Source organism: Patiria miniata, unplaced genomic scaffold, assembly GCF_015706575.1.
Source record: "Patiria miniata isolate m_02_andy unplaced genomic scaffold, ASM1570657v1 HiC_scaffold_1, whole genome shotgun sequence".
NCBI classification, from domain to species: Eukaryota; Metazoa; Echinodermata; class Asteroidea; order Valvatida; family Asterinidae; genus Patiria; species Patiria miniata.
Genome location: NW_024037047.1, coordinates 18125285 through 18150668, shown reverse-complemented (window position 1 = coordinate 18150668; position 25384 = coordinate 18125285). Strand labels below are relative to the sequence as shown.

The 25384-nt window shown below is 41.1% G+C and overlaps 2 protein-coding genes across 2 annotated transcripts; both read left to right on the top strand.

Moving 5' to 3' along the window:
* The first annotated feature begins 8188 nt into the window (after nucleotides 1–8188).
* Nucleotides 8189–9531, top strand: LOC119724194 (EGF-like repeat and discoidin I-like domain-containing protein 3). Its single transcript, XM_038195141.1, has 3 exons — nucleotides 8189–8319; nucleotides 8654–8822; nucleotides 9385–9531. The coding sequence occupies exons 1-3, from the start codon at nucleotides 8207–8209 to the stop codon at nucleotides 9529–9531; spliced, it is 429 nt and encodes a 142-aa protein (XP_038051069.1). The 5' UTR covers nucleotides 8189–8206.
* A 2821-nt stretch (nucleotides 9532–12352) lies between these two features.
* LOC119731259 (protein unc-93 homolog A-like) lies at nucleotides 12353–14498 on the top strand. Its single transcript, XM_038204393.1, has 3 exons — nucleotides 12353–12439; nucleotides 13456–13723; nucleotides 14188–14498. The coding sequence occupies exons 1-3, from the start codon at nucleotides 12353–12355 to the stop codon at nucleotides 14496–14498; spliced, it is 666 nt and encodes a 221-aa protein (XP_038060321.1).
* The last annotated feature ends 10886 nt before the right edge of the window (nucleotides 14499–25384 follow it).

The following is a 25384-nucleotide window of genomic DNA, read 5'->3' as shown; positions in this document are numbered from 1 at the left end:
AAAATAATGGCGCCCTCTGTGGTTCTAATCGCGCCAATCGAAAATCTCCGTAAAATGACGTCACCGACACGCTTCGTGGGTCGGGCCAAGCAAGTTTCATATCATGAATATTTATGTATGGGAATATTTGGAACGTCATTGGTAGATTAATCGGTCAAAGTTCAAAATGTTTCTTATTCAAAAGTTTGTTATTTTCCCCTAATTTCCATATATGAATATCAGCTCATGAATATTAAATTACTGAAAACGGCGTCCGTCAAAACTGGTGTTCGACCGAGCTGATTATCGCGGTGTGCGGTCATGTGACAAATTTGTCACATTGAAAGGTGTTTTTCTCCAAACAAGAGGTTTTCCCCGATGTAAGGCCCACATCAACTTTGTTTTGGAGATACGTGCTGCATATGTGTCCGGTTTGAAGGTAGGGCCAGCGGTAGATTTGTTGATATTTAGGTGCAAAAAGTGACATATTTTCGTTTGTGCGCGGAATGCCAAACGATCGAGTTGGTTGTAAAGCGTACATGGTTCGCGCGTGTGTATCACGCATAGCCCGAGCGCATGATGCTTTAGAGACAACTCGACCGTTTGCGTGTTCATGTATTTGTACGGAACGCGTGCGGATCTAACCCGTACCTAGGTTCGTGCATGTGTGGACGGAGATCCTCCATTGGCGTGATGCACATGTACATGACATGTCGTGTATTGTGCTTCAACTTTGTTATACATGGGAAAGATTTCCATACATAAATTACATCAACATGATCAACTAGGCCTGAATTGGAAGGTAAAAAAAGCTATTTGCATGATTCAGTATAAAATTAATAAAAACAATACGAACAGGTCATGACAAACAGAGAGAAAAAAAATGCCCCCCCCCCCCAAAAAATGAACATTTCATAACAATTTGATTCTGACAGTAATTAACAGGATGAAAGTAGTTATGTCGGACTAATCTTTTTTATTGTACATGCCACCTTTCATGTTCGCAGAACTTATTCTGGCATGTCTGACGTTGAATTTACTTCAGGCTTTGCATATTTATTCAGTAATGCTTAGCCAAATGCCAAATCAATTTTCATGTAAACACATTAGTGCCTCAGCTTCATGGGGACATGAAACAATTGGCAATTCTAAATTGAGGTGTTTTGTTTCTGTGTGATCCTGTTCCATACAAATGGATCTCTTTTTTCTAGATCACCAACCTTCCCAAATTGTTCAGCCATTTTAGACTTTGCACAGGCCTTATTGTGCAGTGTGCACCCCCCCCCCCCGATAAAGTAATATAAATATTGTTAAATGGTGTCATGATACATCATGTACATGTGACATGCACCACTGCTTTAGTGTTGGCGGTACATGTAGAGCTTTGAATGTATGGAAACATTTCTCCCATGCCCCACCCCCAGCCCACCCCCTAATAAAAGCAATTGTACATGTGATCCTGTTTTCTGAAAAAAAAAAGCATTTTGTTATGATTTTTCAGGAAGTTTGCAGTATCATTCTCCTGACAAGAGGGTTTCTCGTTTTTTCTGGAGCTCTGGTGAGATGGTGGTGTGATGAGCCGTACTGTGGAAGTGAATCTTTCATCCCACGTTTGTGCATGGAGGATCAGGATTACACAGACATGGGCATGTGTTGGGTGTATTTTTGGTAACTGGATGTGTGCAAAACTGTGTGATGCCATGTGCACTGCTAGATTTGAACAAACCGTGTACCGCCCTGATCCGACACATTAAGAACTTCTGTTGTCTGCTTGCCAAGGAATCACTCTGGAATTTAAGCTCAGGATTCACACGTCACACATGATCACTCGCGATGGACTGGTTCTCGCTCCCATAATATCGGACATGTTTACATTTTAATACCCATTTATGGCCATTGATTGGATCACCTCTGCACATGTGCAGTACAATGTTGTTTTTTAGAAAATGATATTTACATTCTGATTTCTCGTGCATGGCTATGGCAAAACTGACTCGTACATGAACCATAAACAGTAGGCAAAATGGTCATGTCTCTACTGAAACTGCAATAGTGACAACATTGTTGCCATTTTGAATGGGCTGGATCCATGCTTACATTATCATTGTGAGTTTGTACATAAGGGCAAAATTGTGACCTAGGCTAATTTGTTTACCCCGTAGGAATTCTTCCAGGACTACTGCGAACGACACTCTTAAGTGCCAAAATTAATTGAAATACAGCTGGATATTAACTTTCACTGAAAATCAACTAATTGTCGACACTTCTAAAATGCTATTAATAAATTATCTATTTTTATCGGTGCTTTTTTTTTTAAAGTAAGTAAATAGCCTACTAATAACAAGTTTTAAGTTGGCCTTCTTTTCCATACTCTAAAACAGATGAGACTTTTACGTGTATGTGGATTGCTTTTTTAGATGTACTGTGACCAATGGGAGACCAATGGATTTCATTAAATTGGCCGCCAACTTAGATAATGAAATAAAGTAAAATATAAATATTACCCTGCCAGTTTTTTAAATCTAATATTCAATTGGAGTCTGCCTTTGCTTGTGCCACATGCAATGATTGGCTGCAGCCTCTACTATCTCTGGGGGAATGCGGCAATCTCTATATATGCTGTGTGATGTCATGTGGCCATAGATTCAGCAACCTTGCTGGTTACGTTTGCTTCTTGTAAGGGTTCTGGACAAAAGTGTTGTGCTGACCCGACTCGAAACTGTAACCGACTCAACCAAAAACCAACTTTGTGTTTGGTCGGGTCGGTTTGTCCGTCATTTCAGTTGAGTTGGTCAGTTTTGTGTTTGAAAATTTGCGGATCAGGTCGGATCGGGTCAATTCAAAACCCGAAATAAACGGGGAAAAAAGGTGGAAACAGTTTGGAAATTAACACAGCGCAGGATTTGGATTATATATATAATGTTTCGCATTGGTTTGGCCTATAGTGGACCCGACCCGAAGCAAAACACTACTGGACAGGGGAGGTTTTCGAAGTTTTCGAGGTTTGGATGAAGCTAATCTGGACACTTGTGGACATATGCAGGACTGCATTTGCTCGAGTTTTCCTAATAGCCCGAACAGTCCTGAATCCTGGAAATTTAATACGATTCCCTCCCCCCCCCCACACCCCCCCCCCCCACACGGGGAGGTAGGGTTAATGAAAAATGTTTGAAGTAATAAGTGTTGCACCCGTAGTGGTTTAACTTCATGAATATTGCTGTGCAAATAGGGGCAGGATATTGTTTCTTTTATGAAATTTTTAAACAATTCCAAGCAAACTTGGAGCATTACATTTGTTCATATAATCATAAGGCCGTCTGACCTAGTCCGATGTAGAAAGCTCATCCTGCTTAAAATTATTGTTGTTCGTACGAAATTATTTGAATTCTTAACATGCATGATCTGGCTGGAGTTCTGTTGAATATTTCCCCCACAAACCACCGGCCTGTGACTCTCAGCGCACGGTTTCGCTGCCGGCTGCAGTTCAGCGGGCAGGGCAGTGCAACAACGCCGTGTTAACGCCGCGCGTGCCCCGGTGGTGTGTGCGTGCGTTCACGCTCTACAGCTATTGCGCCGTGTGATGTGCGTGTATACCGCGCGGTGTTCGTGAAAAGTGGCTGTATTTTAACGGTTCTAAAAAAAAATCTACCGCTGGCCCTCGAATGAAACTTCATAAGTCATTTAAGATGGCCCTTATTTACAAGTAGTGACCATGGAATAATTGGGGAAAACTTGGTATCAATAATAAAACGGGATTTTCGTCGGGGATTTTTAACAACTTCCAAACAAACAGCAACAGAAAACCTTACGCACGAAGTGTAATTAAACCTGATTTTTACAGGTATTTTGAACTTTATGGGCCAGCTCAATCTCCCGATGTGTGGAAACTCACGTTATCTGTCAGAAGTATAGTATGGCACCATAAGACATTGTTTGAGTCATGATTTAGGGGCAACTTTTGGGCATGTTTTTCGTTTGTTTTTTTTCGTGAAAATTTAGGACGCCATCTTGGATTTCCAAAATTGCATGACGTCATCACTTTGATACACTGGAGTAAACAAACGCTGTGCGGACAAAATTGCTCAAGTTAATTACGTTATGTCTATGGGATTGAAACGGCCGTGTAAGAAGAATAAATATCACCTGTTGTACATCCTCAAATTCCTGATTGGTTTGTTGGCAAAAGTAGACAAGATTTGCCATGATATCTGGATCAGGGACATAAGGTGCACCCCCCATTTCTTTTCCAACAACCCTCCCCCTAATTTGGTAGAAGCCGATCGCTATATTGAATTGGGTGATCGTATCCTGCCAGTTATTTGTTTCGTTTGACAAGATATTGATTTGGAGATATGATCACAGTGATGTTTGAATAATCAACACTTGATTTTGTTGTTATCAGTGCATACAAAAAAAATCAAAAAATGGTTAATTTTTGGGTTACTACGTCAAAAGTTTCCTAACTATGTAAAGAAATGCATAAATACCTAAGACAGTTTACCCATTGGCCCATTCCTATTGGTCGAGAGCCCGTCACATTGCCGGTCTTAAATGAATCATAAAGACCTGCTAGCGGCCGGCCGGCTGGCTGGTCTTAAACACTTTTCCATCCTTTTGTCATCATAAATTTGGATTTGTAACCAAACTCCGCCCATCTACCTCAGATAATGTAATAAATGAATTGGCGCAGTGACTGTATATACGTATGCCACTTCGCCCATGCCTTAGCCTTTCGCCAAGGCCATCGTGGCTTAGAGTGGTGGAGCTGCGAAAAAAACCGAAGCGACTGTCGCAAAGATTAAGTCAGCACGCACGAGTGGCGAAGCCACGAGGCCTTTTCCAACTTGATTTTGTTGAATTATTCATATTTTTATGCAAATAGGAAGAATGCAGAAAGGTTAACCAATCACAACGCGGATTTTGCCTAGTTGCTTCCATTTGTTGCCCAGCCAACAACGATATAACCGTGCGTGCACGGTACGCTTACCCACGACTTTGCAAAAACGATGTCAGTCACTATTTATATGCAGTAACTGGCCGGTCAGGAAAGTCGGGGTAAAATAATGTCTAAGTGTGTCCACCACTTATGCATGCGCGTGTTTATGGTGTAAAATCGAGGACACACACGTGCAAAATCATCGAAAAATTGAGGACAGGAACCAAACCGAGGACTCCCGGTTAGAAAACGTGTACAAAACCAATGAGAGCTGTTGCGAAAAAGTTAGAGTATAAACTAAGAAAAAGGGAAGAAGAACAATAGAAAATCCTCGATTTACACCATAAACAAACGTGCTGGTAAACATGTATGTATGGAGCCTTTTTGCAGCTCCATTCCCCTGTACATTTGGGTAGGCATTCACTGTGTGGACTTCCGAACAAAAGAGGTCAACATAAACCAGGTGGAGGCGACGTTGTGTGGACTTGGGCAAGTCCACACAGTGTTTCCCCATTGCTGGAAAACAGGTTTAGAGGCATTTTTGGGTTAGGTTTATCTGTGGCAGAATAAAGAGAAACACTAAAGGGAATCATAGAAAAAAATTGGGTCGCAAGAGTTTCCTCAGTTTCAGTGTTTTTCTTAACTACACGAAAGCAATGGAATGTCCACACTAGGTATGTAACGTAAACATGTGTGTGCGTGCATGTGTACGTGTTCATCTTTTCAAACCGTGGACGAAAAATACCAGAGAAAAAAAAAGAGAACAATATAGTCCACGATTCCCAGCATACGTCCGCGATTGGAGTCGTGTACAAAACCTATGGGAGTCTTCCTAAAAAGTTAAAGGGCAAACAAAAGAGGGACAATAGGACGTCCACAATCGACGGTAAACACACGCTTTGGTGCGTGCGAGCATGGGCGTGGGCGAAGTGGCAAATGGGTGAAGTGCCAATTTGGCGAACTTGGTACGATAATTTGCGAAGTGATAATTCAGCGAAGTGGTAATTCGGCGAAGTGGTAATTTGGAGAAGTGACTGAAAACCATAAATGAATGGCCAGGTATTTCATTGGACTTTCAATTTTTCATTAACTAACATCAGTTATTCAATAGGGGTGCGCATTGTGTAAATCGCAGTACCCGACATGTATTATAGATTTTCGGAAACAAGAGCCCACTTTTTGGCCGACTTTCTTTTTCCAGTCAAGCGCTTTAATAATGAATAAAAAGGAATGTAATGAATAAGACCATTGCCAATTAGTACACAACATTCTGATTCGAAGGTCCAGGAAATGCGCCACCAGGAGTGAACTTCCAGGCTCTATAGGCAAAAAGTGTCAAATAAGGACCACTGTGAGTAGTAGCGCCCCCATTTGTCGGTCAACCCCCTCCACCTTTCGATTCTGCGACGGCTGCGTATTAACCCAAATAGCATAACACTAATGGTGATTCGGCTGTGCGTTTACATTCTGCTTAATTAGGCCCCATTATGATGGATAAGAAGAAGGCAATGTGATCGTAATATTGGGAGCTGATTGCGTCTCTTTCATGGTGTTTTTCGTAGTAGTGATGGTCTCGTGCCATCAAGTCTGCTTCATCGGATCGGAGTACAACCCACATTCTGGTATCCCACCCCGTTGGTTCTTACCGTACAAAGATCCGTGCGAATGCACTGCTATACGCCTCGGCGGAATGCGCATCCCTGCTTCGTCATACCGCCAGGGGGCGCCCCACTACCTGAAGGAGCTTTTCCTGAGCGAGGATTCTGACGAAATTCAAGCTTACTTCAAATGTGAGCCTGCAGAGAAAAACCCAGGTAATAGACGCATGTTATGTTTGTAATGAAAAAACAGTAACACGTTTTTATTAAATTTGGACGCCAGACGTCACTTAAGTTCTCTTTAAATTCTCCAATAATGTGATTCGTGCTTAAGTACAAGTACCCTTATACAAGTGTGCCTTTACCATCTCGTGGAGCTGATCATTTTTCATTTCTTTTAAGAAGTATTAATCATGTAGTATGCGGATATATTATATGAACCAATCATCACGAAAAAGCCATTTTTGAGGGGATGCCACACTCGCGCGGCCTCAAGCGAGGACGCTGCACGCGTTCTTAAAAACAAGACGCGCACGCATTTAAGTCATGCAGCCCATTTACAATAGTCAAGAAGTCCATTTACATGGGAAATGTTCCTCTGTGCAAAATGCAAGGTTTTTTTTGAAATACCTAATGACGTATTGTTATCTTACCCAACTGGTACCCCGACACCTACCCCAACCGGTACGGAGAAACCAATCCAAGCTGGTGCGGGGATACCTACCCCAGCCGCTACAGAGAAACCTACCACAACCGTTACGGAGAATCCTACCCCAGTTGGTACGGAGAATCCTACCCCAGCTAGTACGGAGAAACGTACCCCAGCCGGGACGGAGAAACCTAACCCAGCTGGTGCGGAGAAACCTACCCCAGCTAATACAGAGAAACCTACCCCAGCCAATACAGAGAAACCTACCCCAGCTGGTACGGAGAAACCTACCCCAGCTGGTACGGAGAAACCTACCCCAGCTGGTGCGGGGAAACCTACCCCAACTGGTATGGAGAAGCCTACCCCAGCTGGTACGGAGAAACCTACCCCAGCAGTTATGAATAAACATACCACAGTCGGTACGGGGAGATCTTTCCAAGCTGGTGCGGGGAATCCTACCCCAGCAGGTACGAAGAAACATACCACAGTCGGTACGGAGAAACCTATATAGGCCTATTATAGCATACCCCAGCTGGTACGGAGAACCCCTTCTTTACGGGGAAACATACCCCAGCTTTTGTCGTATGATCTTCCGTAATCATAGGTTTGACTATAAGCATATGGTTTTGTTCTATCACAAGGGTATACATTGTATTGCATTGAGATTGAACATTTTATTTCTTACCGCATATCAAGGTTTATCAAAGGCTGCTTACCCAACTCCTCCAAATTAAAAGCACATACAATCAGGTGTTTTAGTGCAACTCCCAAGAGTAAAACCAACAGAATAAACAACGGAAAATCCATTGATGCATGGTCATGCTCGTTGTATTTTCTCCCAAATTCAAAATGTTTCTCACTGCCACATTAGAGGGAGGGAGTGAAATGTGCAGTTACAATTGTGCGTTTTACCCCCAAACAAAGTTGGGGAGGAAATTATCATTCTCTCAATACATTTTTTTTTTAAACTATCAATATGAATATATATTTCATTTGCTTACTCATTTGTTGCCAGCAGAGTGTTCCAGTCTGCAACCCCTTGGTATGGAGGACGGGACAATCCAAGATGATCGCATCACGGCGTCCAGTATTCGGAGCACTACATATCCAGCCTGGGAGGCACGCCTCAACAATGACAAGGGATGGGCAGCCTCGAGGTAGGTATCAAAGGGAAATACCACACTTGACACTTCACTCTCATATTCACTCTGTATCATTACAATGCCACAAAACGCTCTTGAATGTGTTCAATTAATGAACATCTAATAAGATTTGTTCTATTTTTTTGGCATTGTTTTTCTTTTTTGCAATGGTTCTCCTTTCCATTATCCATCATCCCCGGCCAAAGCCCAACCCGGACTCATGCGTATTTGAATTGCACACTGTAACGAGTTTCAATAATAATATTTGATTTTCAAATCCATTCCACAAGCGGATTTGCGGAGTATTGTTATTTCATTGTTCCTCATCCTCTCTTCACTCTGTGTACAGTGGCGACGCCAATCCCTGGATCGAGGTGGACCTCGTCCAGAGTACAGTGGTGACGGGCGTCATCACACAAGGCGGCTACAGTTGGTATGTGACTGCGTACAAGGTTGCGTATAAGAAGCAGCCCTCATCCGACCGTGAACACGTGACGGATGGAAATGGAAACGTCAAGGTGAACATCAATCTTTACTAAGTCTTGCTGTAAGCTACATTTAACTTTCGTTCGTAAAACAGTTTTGAAAAGAAAATGTAAAGTTTTTTTTTCTTATATTTTGTTTGGGCTTTTATCGCAATATGATAACTTCATTATTTACGACTTTGCACGATTCCATGCTCATGCAACCATTTAGCCATTTAACCATTCAAATTCACCAACTTTATCATTCAATTTCGTCCACGAAAAATTTCACACGCTTAAACAAAACCAATTTAGTCCAATTTAGTCCAGATTTTCGTCCCAAAATAGCAAAACGCTCTGAAGCTGAAACAGAAACTTATGTCTATAATAAGTCAATATGTCTATAACATAGCTGAGAATGATCAGAAAAGTGAGTGCCCACCCAAGACAAGCAGTTTACTTTATATGGTTATTACGGTTTGTTGAAATTCTGTTTCGAAGGAAGACCCCGTCAGCTAAGAATGCCCACTTTTTTTGTAGTTTTGGTCCTAGACTTTACTACAAGTAGGCTATTTTTTATACAAATCTTCGTTTATTGCGTTGGGATTCATTTCAGGTGTTCATCGGTAACACTGATGCCGACACCCCGGTCGCTAACCTGTTTGATGAGAGTGTGGTCGCCACGGTAGTGCGCATTGAGCCTTCTGAATGGCAGAATGGTGGTGCTTTGCGATTGGAGCTGCTTGGATGTCGCCGTGGTTAATTCAGTTGAAGCATTCAGGTGATTCTCTCCGATAGCGCTGACAAAATTTCACTCTATATAAAAGTAAATGCGACGGTAGATGATATTAAGGTTGATAATAAATACCATGCTTTGTAGGAGGAATATTTACACAAAGTAAGGATACACTGAAGATTTAGAATAACCACTACGGACTCTTATGAGTTGTTTTGTCTTTAACTCAAGAAGTTTCTTCGGAAAAAAATATAGGTTTTACCGGCTTTTTTAAAACGTTTGTCGTTCGAATTACTGTTTGTAATATTCAAATCTGTTTATCAACATCGATTAAGTTTAATTTCGTTTAATTTTATGTTCAATTTCGTCTTTTGTCAGACAATTTCAAATTCAGTTCAAGCAAATTGAAACAATAAGCACACACTTTATTCTCGGGTTATTCAATTTTGTCTCATCTACGCCGAAGACGTTATTCAGAAATTCAAATCGTGTGATTGATTTATATAAGACGAATTTGATCTCTGAATGCTGCCATTCGGCAAAAGCTTAGTGATGGCGAATTTTCTCGAGCAGGTGACTAAAGAGGGTGACCAAACTTTGAAATTGAATAGTAAATGACTAAATCGAATTTGATAACGGGTGTGAAATTTTGCCCGGACGAAATTGAGTGTTGGAGTTGGTGAATTTGAGTGCAATATGTTTTAAAATAGCCGGGAAAACCTATACATTAGGGTAATGTTCACAGTTTATATTAAAATTAATGAACCTATTATTGCCAAGTTTCCTACGTGGAATGCAATATAAACAAGATTATCTGAAATTTAAAAAAAAGTCAAAAAAAAGAAAAAAATCACCTAATGAATAGTAAAAGTAAAGTATATATATATATATTTAAAAGTATTTCCACTCTAAACAGAAACGTCTAAACTTTTGCAGTGCTTTGGCTGCATAGTGGTTTTTTTATTGTATATAATATTAAGATTACGCTGTTTATTGTGTTATTATCGTAAATCTTCAATACAATATAGAACGTTTCCATGCAGTGTTCTACATAAATAGATTTGAATTGTTAAAACGCGATATTTCACACACAAAATGAAAAAAATCGAAGTGGCTAGTGGTAAACCATCTTGAAAATTCAAATCTTTTTAGTGATCAAACTTTGAGTTTAAAGGCCGGTTCATACTTTACACATTTGCAACTGCAAAGCGCATTTGACGTAAGGAAAGCATTCGCTACGAAATGCCTTGGTGTTGAAATGTGTTCTTTTGCGAATTCCCGGCAGGAAAAGTTGGCATGACGTCACAAGGTCGCGTTCGCTTTCGTTCCGAGTATGAAATGGTGTTAAATGTAGTCTTTGCTTTATTATGTTTAAGCATGCCATGAACCGATGTATTTTTGCTGTCAATATAAGAAATTGAACTCACGATATCAAATAGTCATATAATAATTTAGGTGAATAGTATAAGGTGTACAGTGTATTGTTGCCGTAATGTAACATTTTTATTGGCATTTGTAATTGTGGTGTTCGATATGGAAAATATTTAAATACAAATACGTGTATACATTTATGTGTAACAAAGTTAATTAATACAGTTTTAGACAATATTTTTTTTCAGTTATATCATTTTGATACGTGATTACTAGGATGTATGGGTCATCAAAATACCCTAATTTCAAACTAAGGGTCAATTTGTATTAAGAAGAAAACTACATGAGTATTGACACATAAAGCGTTATGTTCATTTGATGCCGAGCTGCCGTGACAAGAAGCTAAGAGGAAGCAATCTTTATCTCATTGAAGCACATACTTACCAATATTGTGCAATTATAATTCAAATGATTGTATACGCTTTGTGAATATGAACATGCTTGTGAAATAAAAAAAAACCCATAGAAACATTCACTCGTTTAATTTGTTAGTTGATCAGTTGATGTGCTTTGCGTATTAAAAATGACGTGTACAAAACGACTTGCTGCCTGTCCATATTTGATTGTAATGATTAAATACATCAGAAATGGAGAGAAGAAAATCCCACCTTGTACTTCTATCCGCGTATTTAGCAAAGTCTCGTAATCAAGGTACCGTTATCGTCTGTACCAACTTTATTTTACGACCAGAGAGCGCCTAGCAACACTGACCCATTCCTATAGAACCCAACGCCCCATCCTATACAATACTTTTGTTGTTTTGCTCTGTTTACTAGCTGTTTGTATATAATTTAAAGGCAATAAGGCCCTGAGACAAGGAGCTTAAAGATCGCAGTTTCAGTATCATAATCACCGAGCCAAGTGTACACATCGGATCACGACGCTCCGTTAAGTTGTATCTGTACCGGCTAGGATGTATTTATGCATGTATTCTATGGGCAAATGACTCTTTAGGCTTCCCTTCCATTGTCACGTCACGAAGAGGTTTGATTTAATTTTTCATATTTCCATCCCTTCTGACTCGTAGGGCGTATCCTATCAACACTGCCTTGAACTTTGTAGGCACAATACATGTATCTTCATTGTAATATCTTTAATATTACGGCCCTCTCGACAGTGTTGGAGTCAAGACCTCAGAGTCCTAGACCGAGACCAAGACCGAGACCTCATAGTCCGAGACCGAGACCAAGACCGAGACTAATTCCCCATTCGAGACCGAGACCGAGACCGAAACCTCATAGTCCGAGACCGAGACCTCATTTTAAAATAAATAAATAAATAAGTAACATGCGAGGGCGCACTCAATCCAAGATGGCGGCGCCCATGTTCCGTGAAAACTTTGAGGACCGAAATAAAAACGTAAAATCACTCAGCTTCAATCCTACTGAAGTCAAAGCTTGCCGCCACCTTCCGCCTGATGACTAACCCGAGCATTGCAATGCTCATACCAACGCTGTTGTACTTGGGAGTGGATGTGATGTTAATGGGCGGCCATTTTACAAAGGTGGGTTTGAACTCTTGATGGTAGCAGACATGCCGATAGACTGGTTCCTCGACCTGACAATTTCCCCCGACGTCCACACGTCTAAATTGTAGGTCAGGCAGCCTCCGTGGCTAAAAATAAACCGGCATGACGACATTGACGGCCTTTTTTTCAAAGCTCGGCTTCGTTTCCGAATTTGCTTTATCACTTAAAGCTTTTAATGTTCCTATCAAATTTTTAAAATAAATCACTTGCTTCATATATCATACAGATGATAATACAGTTTGATATTTCTGTAAGAAAACATTGACTAATGTTGACCTGGGATCTTGAAAATTAGGCACCCAAATAGCACTGTTAGCAGGCGGAACCGAATGAAGACCGAGTTTTGGAAAATCTCAGTAACGGTCGTCAAATTTAAAATAGTACATGACGAAGCAAAAAGTTCGCGCATACGATCCGATCGATGCACAAAATCGTCGTTGAATTTCAAGTTTTCTAAATAAAAGCAATGAATATTAATTATCAACTCATTAAAAAAAGTTTTTAATAAGCAATAAACAGTTAATTAAAACATATTATACTTGGAAATACTTGGGCGCTATCCGATTGTCGACAAAATTCGGCAAACTTCGGACATTTTCGTAAAAAGGAGGAATTCCTCCCGTTTTAGTCACGTGACATAAATTGTAATACATGTACAATGTATTACCGGAGGCTACCTGACCTAAGATTCATCAGAAATAGTCAGAATCGTTTGGTCTGGGAACCAGACTAACATGCCGAATGATCACGCCTGCGCACAACCGAAAGATTCACCGAAACAGGCTTGGATTTATCGGTTTTACATGTTGTGCAAGTTGCCAACCAAATTAAAACTAACCACTGCAAAAGTTAAGTTAGACGTATGGTGACTTGAACCTCAGCATGTATATAGACCCTGTAGATAGGCATTTTGTAAATCAAATAGTGTATTGATTCCGTTATTGCAGTGGTCTGAAATTATCTGCTCGTATCCACTAACTTTGGTCACATAGTTTTTCGTTGGTTGCACACGAGGGATCGAGGTTGTCGGCTACGTCATGATGGGCAGTTCCGTCTCCAGCTGCATCTCATCCTTCCTGATTGGTCGGCTGATGAAGTGCGTCAGCAGGTTTGCACTCTTCATCGTTGGGGGCGCTACTTACCTGCTGGTACTAGTTTTCATGTTGGTCTGGGACCCTGACCAGGGCAGATTGTGGCATCTCGTTCTGATGGCTGTGGCGGTTGGCTTTGCAAGAGCAAGCATTGCTACGATAAGCTCAAGTAAGCCATCGCAAATCAAATTACGAGTCATTCACAAGTCACAGTCACAAGTCGATCACAAGTCAAATACAATTAACACTAAGTCAATCACAAGTCACAACACATGTCATTCACAATATACATCACGAGTCAATCAAATCACAAGTGACATCAAAAGAATCACAGTCAATAAAAAGCCAAATCACATGTCGATCACAGAAAGGTGACAGTGAATGAACGCTGATATATGAAGGAATGTGTCACCGATTCGGGATTGCTTAATCGTCCCTTGACTTGGGACTGAATGACTTGTGAAAAACGTGATTGACCCATGATTTGACTTGTGATTTGTTGACCTGTGATGAATTGTGATTACTTGTTTAATCTCCTTGACTTACAGTTTCTGTAACCTTACAAATTTAGGTTCACATTTTGAGTCGAAACGACTGTACATCTTTGATCTTTATTGTCATTTTTGTATATAGCTCTTTTGGGAATGCTGTTTGTATGTCAACAAGAGGCAGCGTTCGGCAATCTGTGCTTCTGGCAGTCCCTGGGCGCCGCCGCCATATTGGCCCTTGGTATCCCACAATCCATGTGTGCCTACCACGTGATCTCAATCGTCATATGCATCCTCGTGTTCGCCCTGGGCATGTACTGTTTGCTGGAGCTGCGATTGAAGCGAGAGCGGACACCAGGCGAGAAGAAGCCCGAGAAGAAGGCTGAGGGGAAAGAAATGACGACAGAAATGTTGGCTATTGCAGAGCCGACCAACAACGAAATATCAATCGACTGATGACATGTAGAGATCCCTATCATACCTATGAACCTATCCAGGGGCTGTCTAGTATGCAGCTTTTACCACGAGCCGAGGTTAGCACCGGTGACTCGCGTTGCGCGCGCAGAATGCATATTTATGAATCATGGCGGTAAAGGTACTCATAATGCTTCCCGTTCATTTTTGTTTTTGAATGAAATGAGTCGCCCCGATCACCATTCGATAATACAGTTGGTATGAGCAGCATAACAGCATACATCGAAAAGCTCTTTGTGCAAGAATTCGTTTCAGTTGAAAATTGAAACAAATATGTTTTTATATTTAAAAACCAAACATAATTATCAACATTAAGTGACTCCAATTTACAAATGTAGCTTCTGTCAAGCTGATTATAGCATGCTGTATTCGTTTTCAAATTTTACATTTTAAACTTTTTGAAATTATAGTTTAATTTATTTACTGCAACACAGTGATTGTTATTTTTTAAATTATCAAATGTTTACTACAACACGGTGACTGTTAAAGTTCAAGGGGCTCTCGAAAGTGTTGCAAAAAGCGCCCTCTCTTGTTCATGCACGGAGCCCATAAAGCATCAAATCATTTTATTGTAGAGTTTCAGGTAAATTACTGGTGGCGCTGTTTACAGTGGAGACATGGGTCAGCGTGAGGTCAGCATGCACGCACAAGCAGGCATCGCTGTCATGCGCGTGCGCAGGCAGTTGCATGCCGTGCAGATATGGAGTGTAGCAACCTCGTCTACAGTGCTTACTTTATTTCCAACCGCGTTTCCAATAGTAAACCCTGGATAGGAAACTTTCTTCCTGTATCCAGATTGGATACCGCAATTGGCTAGTAATGGATTTTTATCGTGTACTTGGTGCAATATATTCACAACGTGCAGTACGTGTTTTCGCAATCATTCGTCCACGCCTTCTCGAAAATACTAATTTCCTTTCCAATTTGCTCATATTAATATGAAATATGATACTGCATGTTGTCTTGATAAGATCGTAACAATTTGATTTCAAAAATCGTGTTTTCGTAACTCACGCCGTGCTCGCGCTGCTACGAATTGACTCTGTTTTTACCCCAGACACCGCATACGAAAACAAACGCATATCTAGGCACCAGACTGTTCCTCATTTGCATACGTGTGCAAAAATCTTGCACATGCAAATGATCCAATACCAGAGTGAGAGAGCAGGTAGTAGTGGGCGCGTACTGCTCGACACCCTGAGGACGAGGTTGGGAGTGTAGTGGATCGTTCACGGCCGGCCGGCTGGCTCCATGAAACTCGAGGCTCCAGATTCGAGTGTTGTTCAAGATTACTGAGGTAAATCTCAAATTATTACACTGACTAATTGTTCTGAGGAAGTGATTACAAGCCATTTAGACATTGGAATGTTATGTGATTGCCACCAAGTTATTTTGTCTGTCCTTTTATTAAATAAAATTGAACCCCGAAAACAGTACACCCTACAATATTATGAGATGAACTGTTATCACTTTATTTTAAGCAAAATTGCTCTTAAATTATTCATTTGCAAGAAAAAAAACCACTCAAATTCTGGTTAGAAGTTATTTTCCCTGGCACAATTTGAGTTCTCCTATAATATGTCCAATTTCCTCATCATTGTACATGTACGATTACGTCCCTGTGCTGTATGTGCCGGCAGCTTAGGGTATATTTATGCACAAAGTCTATGGGCAAATGGCTCTAGAGGCTTCACCGCCAACATTTCGTATTCCAATGCCTTCTGACTCGTTCGGCTTCTGTCAATACTGCCTTGACAATCAGAGGCAAACTACATTAATTGCAATATCTGTAATATTACGGCCCTCTCGATGCGTATCGTTTTCTAAAGGTTCGTTGTATACACGGTTGTGTAATTATCTAGACCAACCTTGATTGCTGCTGAGGATTCTATGTTCATTACCGGAAGCCGCTTCCGCTCCTACGCGCTGCCGCAGCGTTTCATATCAATTCGTTACTGTTTATGACCACGATGGTCTTTATTGTTCAATTTCAGGACGATATTTTGTTAATTTCAAGACGCTATTTTGTTAAAACTGGAAACTGTAATTACAACGTGATACGCATATTGTAAGATTGAACAAATCATAAAAGTTTAAGCCTTCGTGGCAAGTTCAGGCTCGTTCGTGATTGGCTATAGGCTTGCTATGACGTCAGCCTGTTCGTGGCCTGCGGCTGCTTAGGTGCTGAGGCGACCGAGTGGCGTTTTGTACTCGATTATTTATACGATCAACACTAACGGAGTCTCGATCATTGCGTCAATCAGGTTTGGTCTTAGTGGTCAGGCTCTTTCCTGATCGTCGTTCAGTAATCTACATGCGTAGCTGGTGTGGTGTCTGTGTCGTTCATTGCATTAATCAGAGAGAGGTTCCAGTAAAGTGTTAAGTCGAGGCTCTTTTCCCATTGTTGTTCAGTAGTCTACGTGCGTAGTTACCTTTTTTATAATTCGCGTTGGTGTGTGAGTCGTTAAATACATCTCAGCGGATTGTGCTCAGAATTCACCTGCATCTTGGACAATGAACGGAGCAGCAGCTTTTGTTCTGATGTTGTCAGCAATGGCAGGTAAGATTTAATAATCTATCACCTTGAGTACGTCGATCCTCCGACTGCCAATATCAGACAAGCTTAGCTAGATCAGGATCGGGGATACAATGTGCATCTCTCCCATTTATTTTTCAACATGAAATCCCAAGTTGCAATAGTCGTTCGCCATTGAATTTGTTGATTTGTGTCGGTTTGACAAGAAATAATTTGTGTATGTTTATGGTCACCGGCATAACCGTTTAAACAGAACGTTATATTGATAAATTAAACGGCGCGTTGAAACAGAAAGAATTGGAAACGAAACGGCGGCCGCTACATATATTACCAGTTTGTAACCACGGAAATGAAAAATTGAACTGGTAACATATACATAGATTTTAGTGTTAAGATTCTAGTATGATTAACCTTATCAAGATTGACCCTGTCAAGTCCCTTCGGGCTAGCGGAGGTATTGTGTCCTCATCCTTATTTCCAAGTACGTCAGCCGATTTTTCTAGAATTGAGCAATAATGTTGGTTGGCAAATAATCCAAAATATAACCTCACTTGTTAGCGCGACGGTGACTTCAAAAGGGCACGTCGTTTCATTTTGGATAAATTCATTTATAATTTTGACATTTTTGTTCAAATTATTTAAAATTCTGTACAAACATTTTTTTGGGGTCTTTTATGGTGGTCCAGAAGCCCAACAGAATAGAAACAAAGCTGATGGAACGTTTTGTTAAAATGCATTTCTACTTTTCTGCTTTTCTGAAGCAAATTCAATGTTTTGCTGAAATTCATTGCCTTTCTGACAAAATGTTTGATCTGCTTTTCTGGCAGCAGAAAAGCCAGTGAAGGACTAACGTTAAGCGTATTTTTCTGGTACATGTATAGCAGAATATCAGAAAAGTAGAAAAATTCGGTTTAGCTAAACTTTCATTCTGCTTAATTTCTGGTAGCAGAAAATTGGTAGCAGATAGTCAGAAAATGAGAAAACCCATTTTAACAAAACTTTCAATCAGCTTTTCTGCTATGAAGTGGTTTATACCGTCAGCGTGCTAAATGCAAAGAGGGCTTAAATCACTGGAAAACCGCTGCTACTCCCAATCCGCCATAAAGCAACAAGAATTCACATCATGCCAAAAACGAAAACGTTCGGAAGGACATTTTGTCAGACGTCCTTCAAACATTTTGATGGAACAAGTTTGAAAATATTATATCAAATTGCGTTTTAGGACACTTTTCATACAAATAAGGTGTTTGAGAAAGTACGATATTTTGTTAAGTCTCCTTACATGATGCACGCTTTGACAAACCCCATTCCCATCTCTACTCCGGCTCCGTCGTCCAACACATCAACTGGTTCCCGTAGTGGGTGCATCTAATATTTAAGAGAAAAATTACTCGAGACTTGTCTTGACTTGAAAACAATTTACTTGAGACTTGACTTGCTAAAATCTGAACTGGGACTTGACTTGACTTGGAAAAAAATTGACTTGGTTACAACTCTGTCAGTATACTTTATTCACATGTCGACCATATCAAATTCAAAGCTAAGTAAATTCTTCAGTTTTTAAACTTGAAGGTAGAAATGAAAGATTCATTCCAAATTGCTCTGATGAATCATTAAAAAAAAAATAATTAAACATACCCTTATGTTTTAAGCTAGCTTTAAAATAAATGAAATTGAAGATGGGACGCCAAATAGAGTATTCTGGCACCATCTTATTCAACTGTTTACAATTTGTGAAATAGAGTCGGGGAACATGATCGGAAATGGTTTCCTCGGATCATGAATAACGTCTGGTCTGATTCCCTGACCTGACAATTCCGTCCGGAAGTCTAGAAATTGTAGGTCAGGCAGCTTCCACCGGGCTTAAAATAAACATATGGCGGCCTATTTTCAAAGCCTCGTTACCGCTTTGACATTAACAGCTTTTAATGTTTCGATCAAAGTAAAAGAAAAACTTGCATCATATATCATAAAGTTTGATATTTCTTGAAGAAAAATTGACTAATGTTGAGCTGGAATCTTCTAGTTAGGGACCCAAATAGTGGACGAAGCCGAAATGAAGACGAAGCCGAGTTTTAGAATACACGTACAGGTGACCGTTGTCAGATTCCACAAAGTAAATGACGCAGCAAAGCTCGCCCTCGCATTGTATGAGTGCATACTTGATGCACAAAAACGTTGTGGAATTTCAAGGCTTTTTATGCAAGCAATGAATATTAATTATCAACTCGTCTTAAAAAAATGCAATATGCATGGCAGATAACTCCTTTTACCAATTCACGATGAAAGGTTTTATACTCAGCCTGGAAGGGGATATTCGATCTGAGTCTGTTGCATATGATGATTGATGGGTGGGTCATCGGAGACAGCATGTCTGGTTATTAGGGGGCCTGACCAGGCATCCAGGGGGGCACAGGAATGCCATCACATCATCATCATCATAAATCTATTTTATAGCCAATCTTGGTATGTGGGGCCTCTGGTCACTTGAACATGCTTGAGGCAAGCACATGGTCACTTGGTCCCAGCCCGTCACTAAGACAGGACTCAGAGGAAGTTTCCTTGCAAAATTTTTGTATTCCGTGAAAAACAACCCGTTGTTTGGTTATTTGGAGTTTTCAATCGGTTGTTTGGTTAATTTGGGTTTTTTCTTCATCGGAATCGAAATATCCTTTCGTTGGAATTAATCGCCCAACCGTGGGTTCGACGTTTTCTCTGGGTATTGTCTGACGATATGAATCGCGGAGATCTACACCGCACTCGCCGACGGCCGGCTCGCTTTACTGACACCACCGTACGCTCCGCTGCCAGCAAGCAGACCAACAAGAGGGCAGCAGCTACCGTGGTGCAGGCGGCGCGTCGCCGGGGTGCCAAGGCAGCAGCACCAGGACAACGATCCCGCACCAATGTTTTCCCCTGTCCGAAGGAGTGACACCAGCCACCCTGAACGAGTGCTTTGTAGTGCCTCCGGTTTCCTCTGCGGATCCTGGGACAATTTTTTATCCCTACGGCGCCGGTATTTTCGAGCGGCATGAGTGCACCGGTCTTACAACCACTCGCCAATGCGACTGCCCATTTTAGCATGGCTGGCGGTACGAGGATGTGTTCCCACGCGGCATCAAACACCATGACAACCAGCCAGTACCAGTACCCGGCAAGCGCAGCTCCTCCGGCTTTGAATATTATGCCGCCATCAGCGTTAAGTCTGCCAGTCATGCCTACCTCCACCGGGTTGATGACCAGCGGTGCAGCCGGGCTGCTTCTGGAAGTCTCCCGAGTTCAAGAGAACTTAAATAACTTAGACAATGCATGTTCAGTACCTCGCCCTATTTGTAGCGAGACCCTGGGGCAGTCCATTCCGCCCAGACATTACACCAATCTTGTGGCTGGGGATGGACCGTTTCCGCCTTGCCGCCCCTCATGCAGACCTGGGGATGGACCGTTTCCGCCTTGCCGCCCCTCATGCAGACCAAGTTATGACCCAACTTTCTCCTTTCCTACAAGTTTGGTAGATGACGAGGTGGAACGATTACTAGCTGCATCAATTTCTGAGAACTCGCACAAAACATACGCTACTGGTTGGAGGGCGTTTTGTCAATTTCGGCAGCAGAGTATGGCTAACAGTCTGCATCAGTTGAAGAGATACGCCAATTCGTAGCATGGCTCTCTCTCCGGGGTTTATCTTCCTCCACAATCGCTACATATGTATCTAGAGTGGGTCATGCCCGCCGGCTTCGCCCGGTTCAAGATTCTCGATTGCCAATTACCCTGCCCTTGCTGGGGCGTATTATTAATTCACTGTCTGCCGTTTGTTTTTCTGAGTTTGAATCTGAGTTTTTCTGAGTGCCTTTTTCGGTTTTACGCGGGTAAGCGAATTTGCAGTTGGCTCTAAACAGGGCCTTCATGAATCAGTTTTGAGTTATCATGACGTACATTTTTCCCATCCCACGACGGCTGATCAGTCCATTCCGTTGTCCTACAGTTTCGTAAATCTAAGAATAATCAGCGTAGCCTTTCCCAGAGCGTTCGTTTAGTGCAGTTCTCTGATCAGTCCCTGTGCCCTGTGTCAGCATTATTACAGTTTTCTTCTGTGCGCCCTTGCATTTTAGGTCCATATTTCTGTCACTTTGATGGGAGTCCACTCACACAGTATCAGTTTAATGCGGTCTTGCAGAAAGCTCTAGGGTTTATGGGACTCGAGGAAGTCCGCATTAAAGATCATTCTTTTAGCATCGGGGCTGCATCTTCTGCGTCGCATATGGGGGTGACCAACACTGATATTCAGTTGATGGGGCGCTGGCGTTCAGATGCATTTTTATCTTATCTACGCCCCTTACCACTTTGCAGTATTGAGGTGCGGCTGGAAATGGACCGCGCCCCAACTAGCCTAGACTAGCAATTGCCAGAATATTGTCCCACTTTGGTAGTCCGGTCTAGTCCTGGCTGTATACAATTTGCTTACAATTATTTCTAGATCCCATTTGGATCATTGGTGACTCCATCATTCGCTGGGCAGAGAGTCGTCTTGATCTCTCAGTCAATATGTGTTGGCATGGTAAAGGTGGGGCTGGCGTTGCAGATCTTTATGACCTGATATTGGGTTAAAGCCTTCCTCCACCAGCAATGTTGATTATACATTTGGGTACTAACGACCTCGTCAAAATTGATGCGTATGCCCTTCGGCAGGGGGTTGCAGTCATGCTTAGGGACTGTGCCGCCTGGTGTCCCACTATGACTATTGTATGCTCCGACATTTTACCGCAGGTCTTCTATTTTGGTGCTCACTTGCAGCCAGCATTAGAACGCAAACGCCACACAATTAATAGATGGGCGCGGTCTCAATGTGCTAAACTACCACACGCCCCTTTGCCTTCATCACCCACAATTTCAGTGGTCTGATTCTGCTTTATTTCAGTATGACTGAGTCCACTTATCCCCAGCGGGAAACCACTTTTTCACTTCCACTTTGCGGCAGTTTATTTTGTCTTATATTTCATGCTAGACTTTGTTGATTAGTAACTTGGTCTGTCTGTCTCCTAGCCTGGTGGGCGCGCTTTGCGCGGGTGGCATTTTTTAGGATACAGCCAGCCAGTAACTTAACTTCTCAGATTATGGGGCAAATGAAACCAGTTAAATCCCTTGTTTTTCTATTTTGTTAGGCAAATGTGATACTTGCCGTAGCGCTCTCAATTTTCCCGAGGCTTCGTTTTCCTGACTGAATGTAACATTAGTGGGAAGCTAATTTTTATTATTCAAGTTTAATTTTTTATTAATGGCCATATATCTCATTTTCATACATGTATTTCATTTATTGTCAGGTATATCGTGTATGCCACTGTGGCTTTGGGCCTCTGGTGTTGCCCACTTCTGGTCGGGCCTGGTGTTGCCCACGTGTTATGTGTTTTATAACATTATGTCGGTTCTCACATGTGAACTCCATTTCGTAATGTCTGTAAAATGTTCGTTATTAATGTGTGCCGCTGTGGCTTTGGGCCTTTGGTGTTGCCCTTTCTGGTCGGGCCTGGTGTTGCCCATTATTATTACAAAACAATTACAATTGACAATTCAACCAGTTTGCCCTATCTTTGGTATCCGGAATAAAACACTCCTCTGTCTGTGGTTGTGGCATAAACACAATGATTTGTTTCCCTTGTCCTTCAATTCAAGTCTGAGTATAGGTTATTTTATACCCGCCTGGTGGCTACCTCACCCAAGATGATTTTTTTTGGGTCTGGGAACCAGATGAAAGGAGGAGGGGGTGTCAACATGTGACTGTCACCATATGACCAAAGAGGGTGCTCTTCGTTTTGCATGTATGTACAGTCAGTGGCCGTGTCACACGCGGAGCCCTGTTTGACCTCAGTTTCTTGTTTGGGGGTCACGCACGCATGGCCCGAAAGCCTACGCGAGATTTTACGAGACTGCATTCGAGACTACACAAAACACCGACAACTACTCGGATGTACAACTATCGGCCAAGATGACGATGCAAGTGAAAAGTTTAAATTTTATTTTGATACCAAATATTTTTGCATTTGACCAATTTAAAGTGTTGTTTAAAGTGTTGTTTTTTTGTTTGACGTCGCGTAAAAAAAAAAGATACTTTATAGTAACAAAAAGCGAGGGCCAGTTGTTTGTAGGTTTACAAACGATTCTTAAAGCAAACTGAAAGAAATGTCAAGGTTCAGTAGGTGGAGGATAGTGTACGCTTCATTTACGTGTGAAACACTTGCAGGAGCCTTTTCTTTTTTTCGGTCCAAATTGCCGGTTGCAAACTGAAAACTATTGCGAGAGTTCATCGATTTGCGTGTAAACGCAAATTGATCAATTGCACTAATTTAAGTTAGAATTTCTACGCGAGGTCATTAGCATAGAAAGTAACCCCCCCCCACAACATATTTTGAAAATTAAGAACGTCTGGCTTTCAAAATAGTGGAATTGTGTTTATATAGCCAATGATCAACTCCATGGATTTTGGGCTTCCATCTGAGGTCACGCTTGCTAAAATTTCGGTAGAAAAATGGGTCCTCTTTGCCTGGGAAAGTGGAAGGATGCCACGTGTAAAAGAGCGACTTGCAGGCTTGAGAACTATCACTTACGAAAGCCCTGTAGTGTCATCAAGTATATATTTTGTCCAAGTTCGTTTTTATGAGATATATTTTTCCCAAAGTTCGTTTTTACGAGATATATTTTGTCCAAGTTCGTTTTTATGAGATATATTTTTCCCAAGTTCATTTTTATGAGATATATTTTCCCCAAAGCTCGTTTTTACGAGATATATTTTGTCGAAGTTCGTTTTTACGAGATATATTTTGTCGAAGTTCGTTTTTATGAGATATATTTCCCCAAAGTTTGTTTTTACGAGATACATTTTTTTCCAAAGTTCATTTTTACGAGATATATTTTTTCCAAAGTTCGTTTTTACGAGATATATTTTTTCCAAGTTCGTTTTTACAAGATATATTTTTTCCAAGTTCGTTTTTACGAGATTTTCTTGTGTGCAAAGTGTCACGTGCGCGTTGGCGTTCATCATTTGTAATTCTGCATGCGAGTTCTGGATCGATCCTAGGCCTAGCCCACAGTACAGGCCGTAGTCTGGTTCCCAGACCTGACAATTATCCCCGACGCTTACGTCAAAATTGTAGGTCAGGCAGCCTCCGTGGCTAACAATAAACATGACAACATTGCTGACCCTTTTTCAAAGTTCGGCTTCGTTTCGCTTTATCGCTTGAAGCTTTTAATGCTCTGATCAAATTTTTAATTAAATCACTTGCTTAGTAATATCATACAGTTATGATAATACAGTTAGATGTTTCTGTAAGATAACATTGACTTATGTTGATCAGGAATCTTCAAAATTAGGCACACAAATAGCACTGTTAGCAGGCGGAGCCGAATGAAGACCGATTTTTGGAAAATCTCGGTAACGGTCGTCAAATTCAAATTGTACATGACGCAGCAGAAAGTTCGCCCATACGATCCGAGTATATTTGAAGCACAAAATCGTCGTTGAATTTCAAGTTTTCTAAATGAAAGCAATGAATATTAATTATCAACTCATTTAACATAAAATTAATTTGCAATTAGCAGTTAATTAAATCTATATTATATACTCGGAAATACTCGGGCGCTATCCGATTGTCGACGAAACGACTTCGGAAATTTTCGGAAAAAGGAGGAATCCCTCCTGTTTTAGTCACGTGACGTAAATTGTAATACAATGTATTACCGGAGACTACCGGACCTCAGATTCATCAGGAATAGTCAGAATCTTTTTGACTGGCAACCAGACTATACAGGCCCCTGAGGCACGCGGATGACTATCGAATGAAATCCGCTCGAAGCAAAATATAATAAAAAAAAAACGAACTTGTAAAAATATATCTGGCAAAAACGAACTTGGGAAAAATAAATCTCATAAAAACGAACTTTGAAAAAAATATATCTCATAAAAACGAACTTTGGCAAAAATATATCTCATAAAAACGAACTTGGACAAAATATATCTCGCAAAAACGAACTTGGGAAAAATATATCTCATAAAAACGAACTTCGAAAAATATATCTCGTAAAAACGAACTTTTGGAAAAATAAATCTCATAAAAACGAACTTGGAGAAAATATATCTCATAAAAACGAACTTGGACAAAATATATACTTGATGGCACTACAGGGCTTTCGTAATCACTTTTTGAGAGGTGGTTTTGTTTTGGTGTAAATATTAAAAAAAGTAATTGGCCATATTCGACCCAATGTAGTAGGTCTTTTAATACTTGAAACAACTTTATTTGTGTGGATCTGTTAGGGTTTGGCATGGAAATCGTGAATTTTC

What these genes read in the sequence shown, in the direction of transcription:
- LOC119731259 (XM_038204393.1), top strand. Translation starts at nt 12,353, where the DNA reads ATGACTAACCCGAGCATTGCAATGCTCATACCAACGCTGTTGTACTTG. An exon ending in TGGGCGGCCATTTTACAAAG is followed by an intron (nt 12,440 to 13,455) that starts GTGGGTTTGAAC and finishes TTGGTCACATAG; the next exon opens with TTTTTCGTTGGTTGCACACG. An exon ending in CATTGCTACGATAAGCTCAA is followed by an intron (nt 13,724 to 14,187) that starts GTAAGCCATCGC and finishes TTTTGTATATAG; the next exon opens with CTCTTTTGGGAATGCTGTTT.
- LOC119724194 (XM_038195141.1), top strand. Translation starts at nt 8,207, where the DNA reads ATGGAGGACGGGACAATCCAAGATGATCGCATCACGGCGTCCAGTATT. An exon ending in AAGGGATGGGCAGCCTCGAG is followed by an intron (nt 8,320 to 8,653) that starts GTAGGTATCAAA and finishes CTCTGTGTACAG; the next exon opens with TGGCGACGCCAATCCCTGGA. An exon ending in ATGGAAATGGAAACGTCAAG is followed by an intron (nt 8,823 to 9,384) that starts GTGAACATCAAT and finishes GATTCATTTCAG; the next exon opens with GTGTTCATCGGTAACACTGA.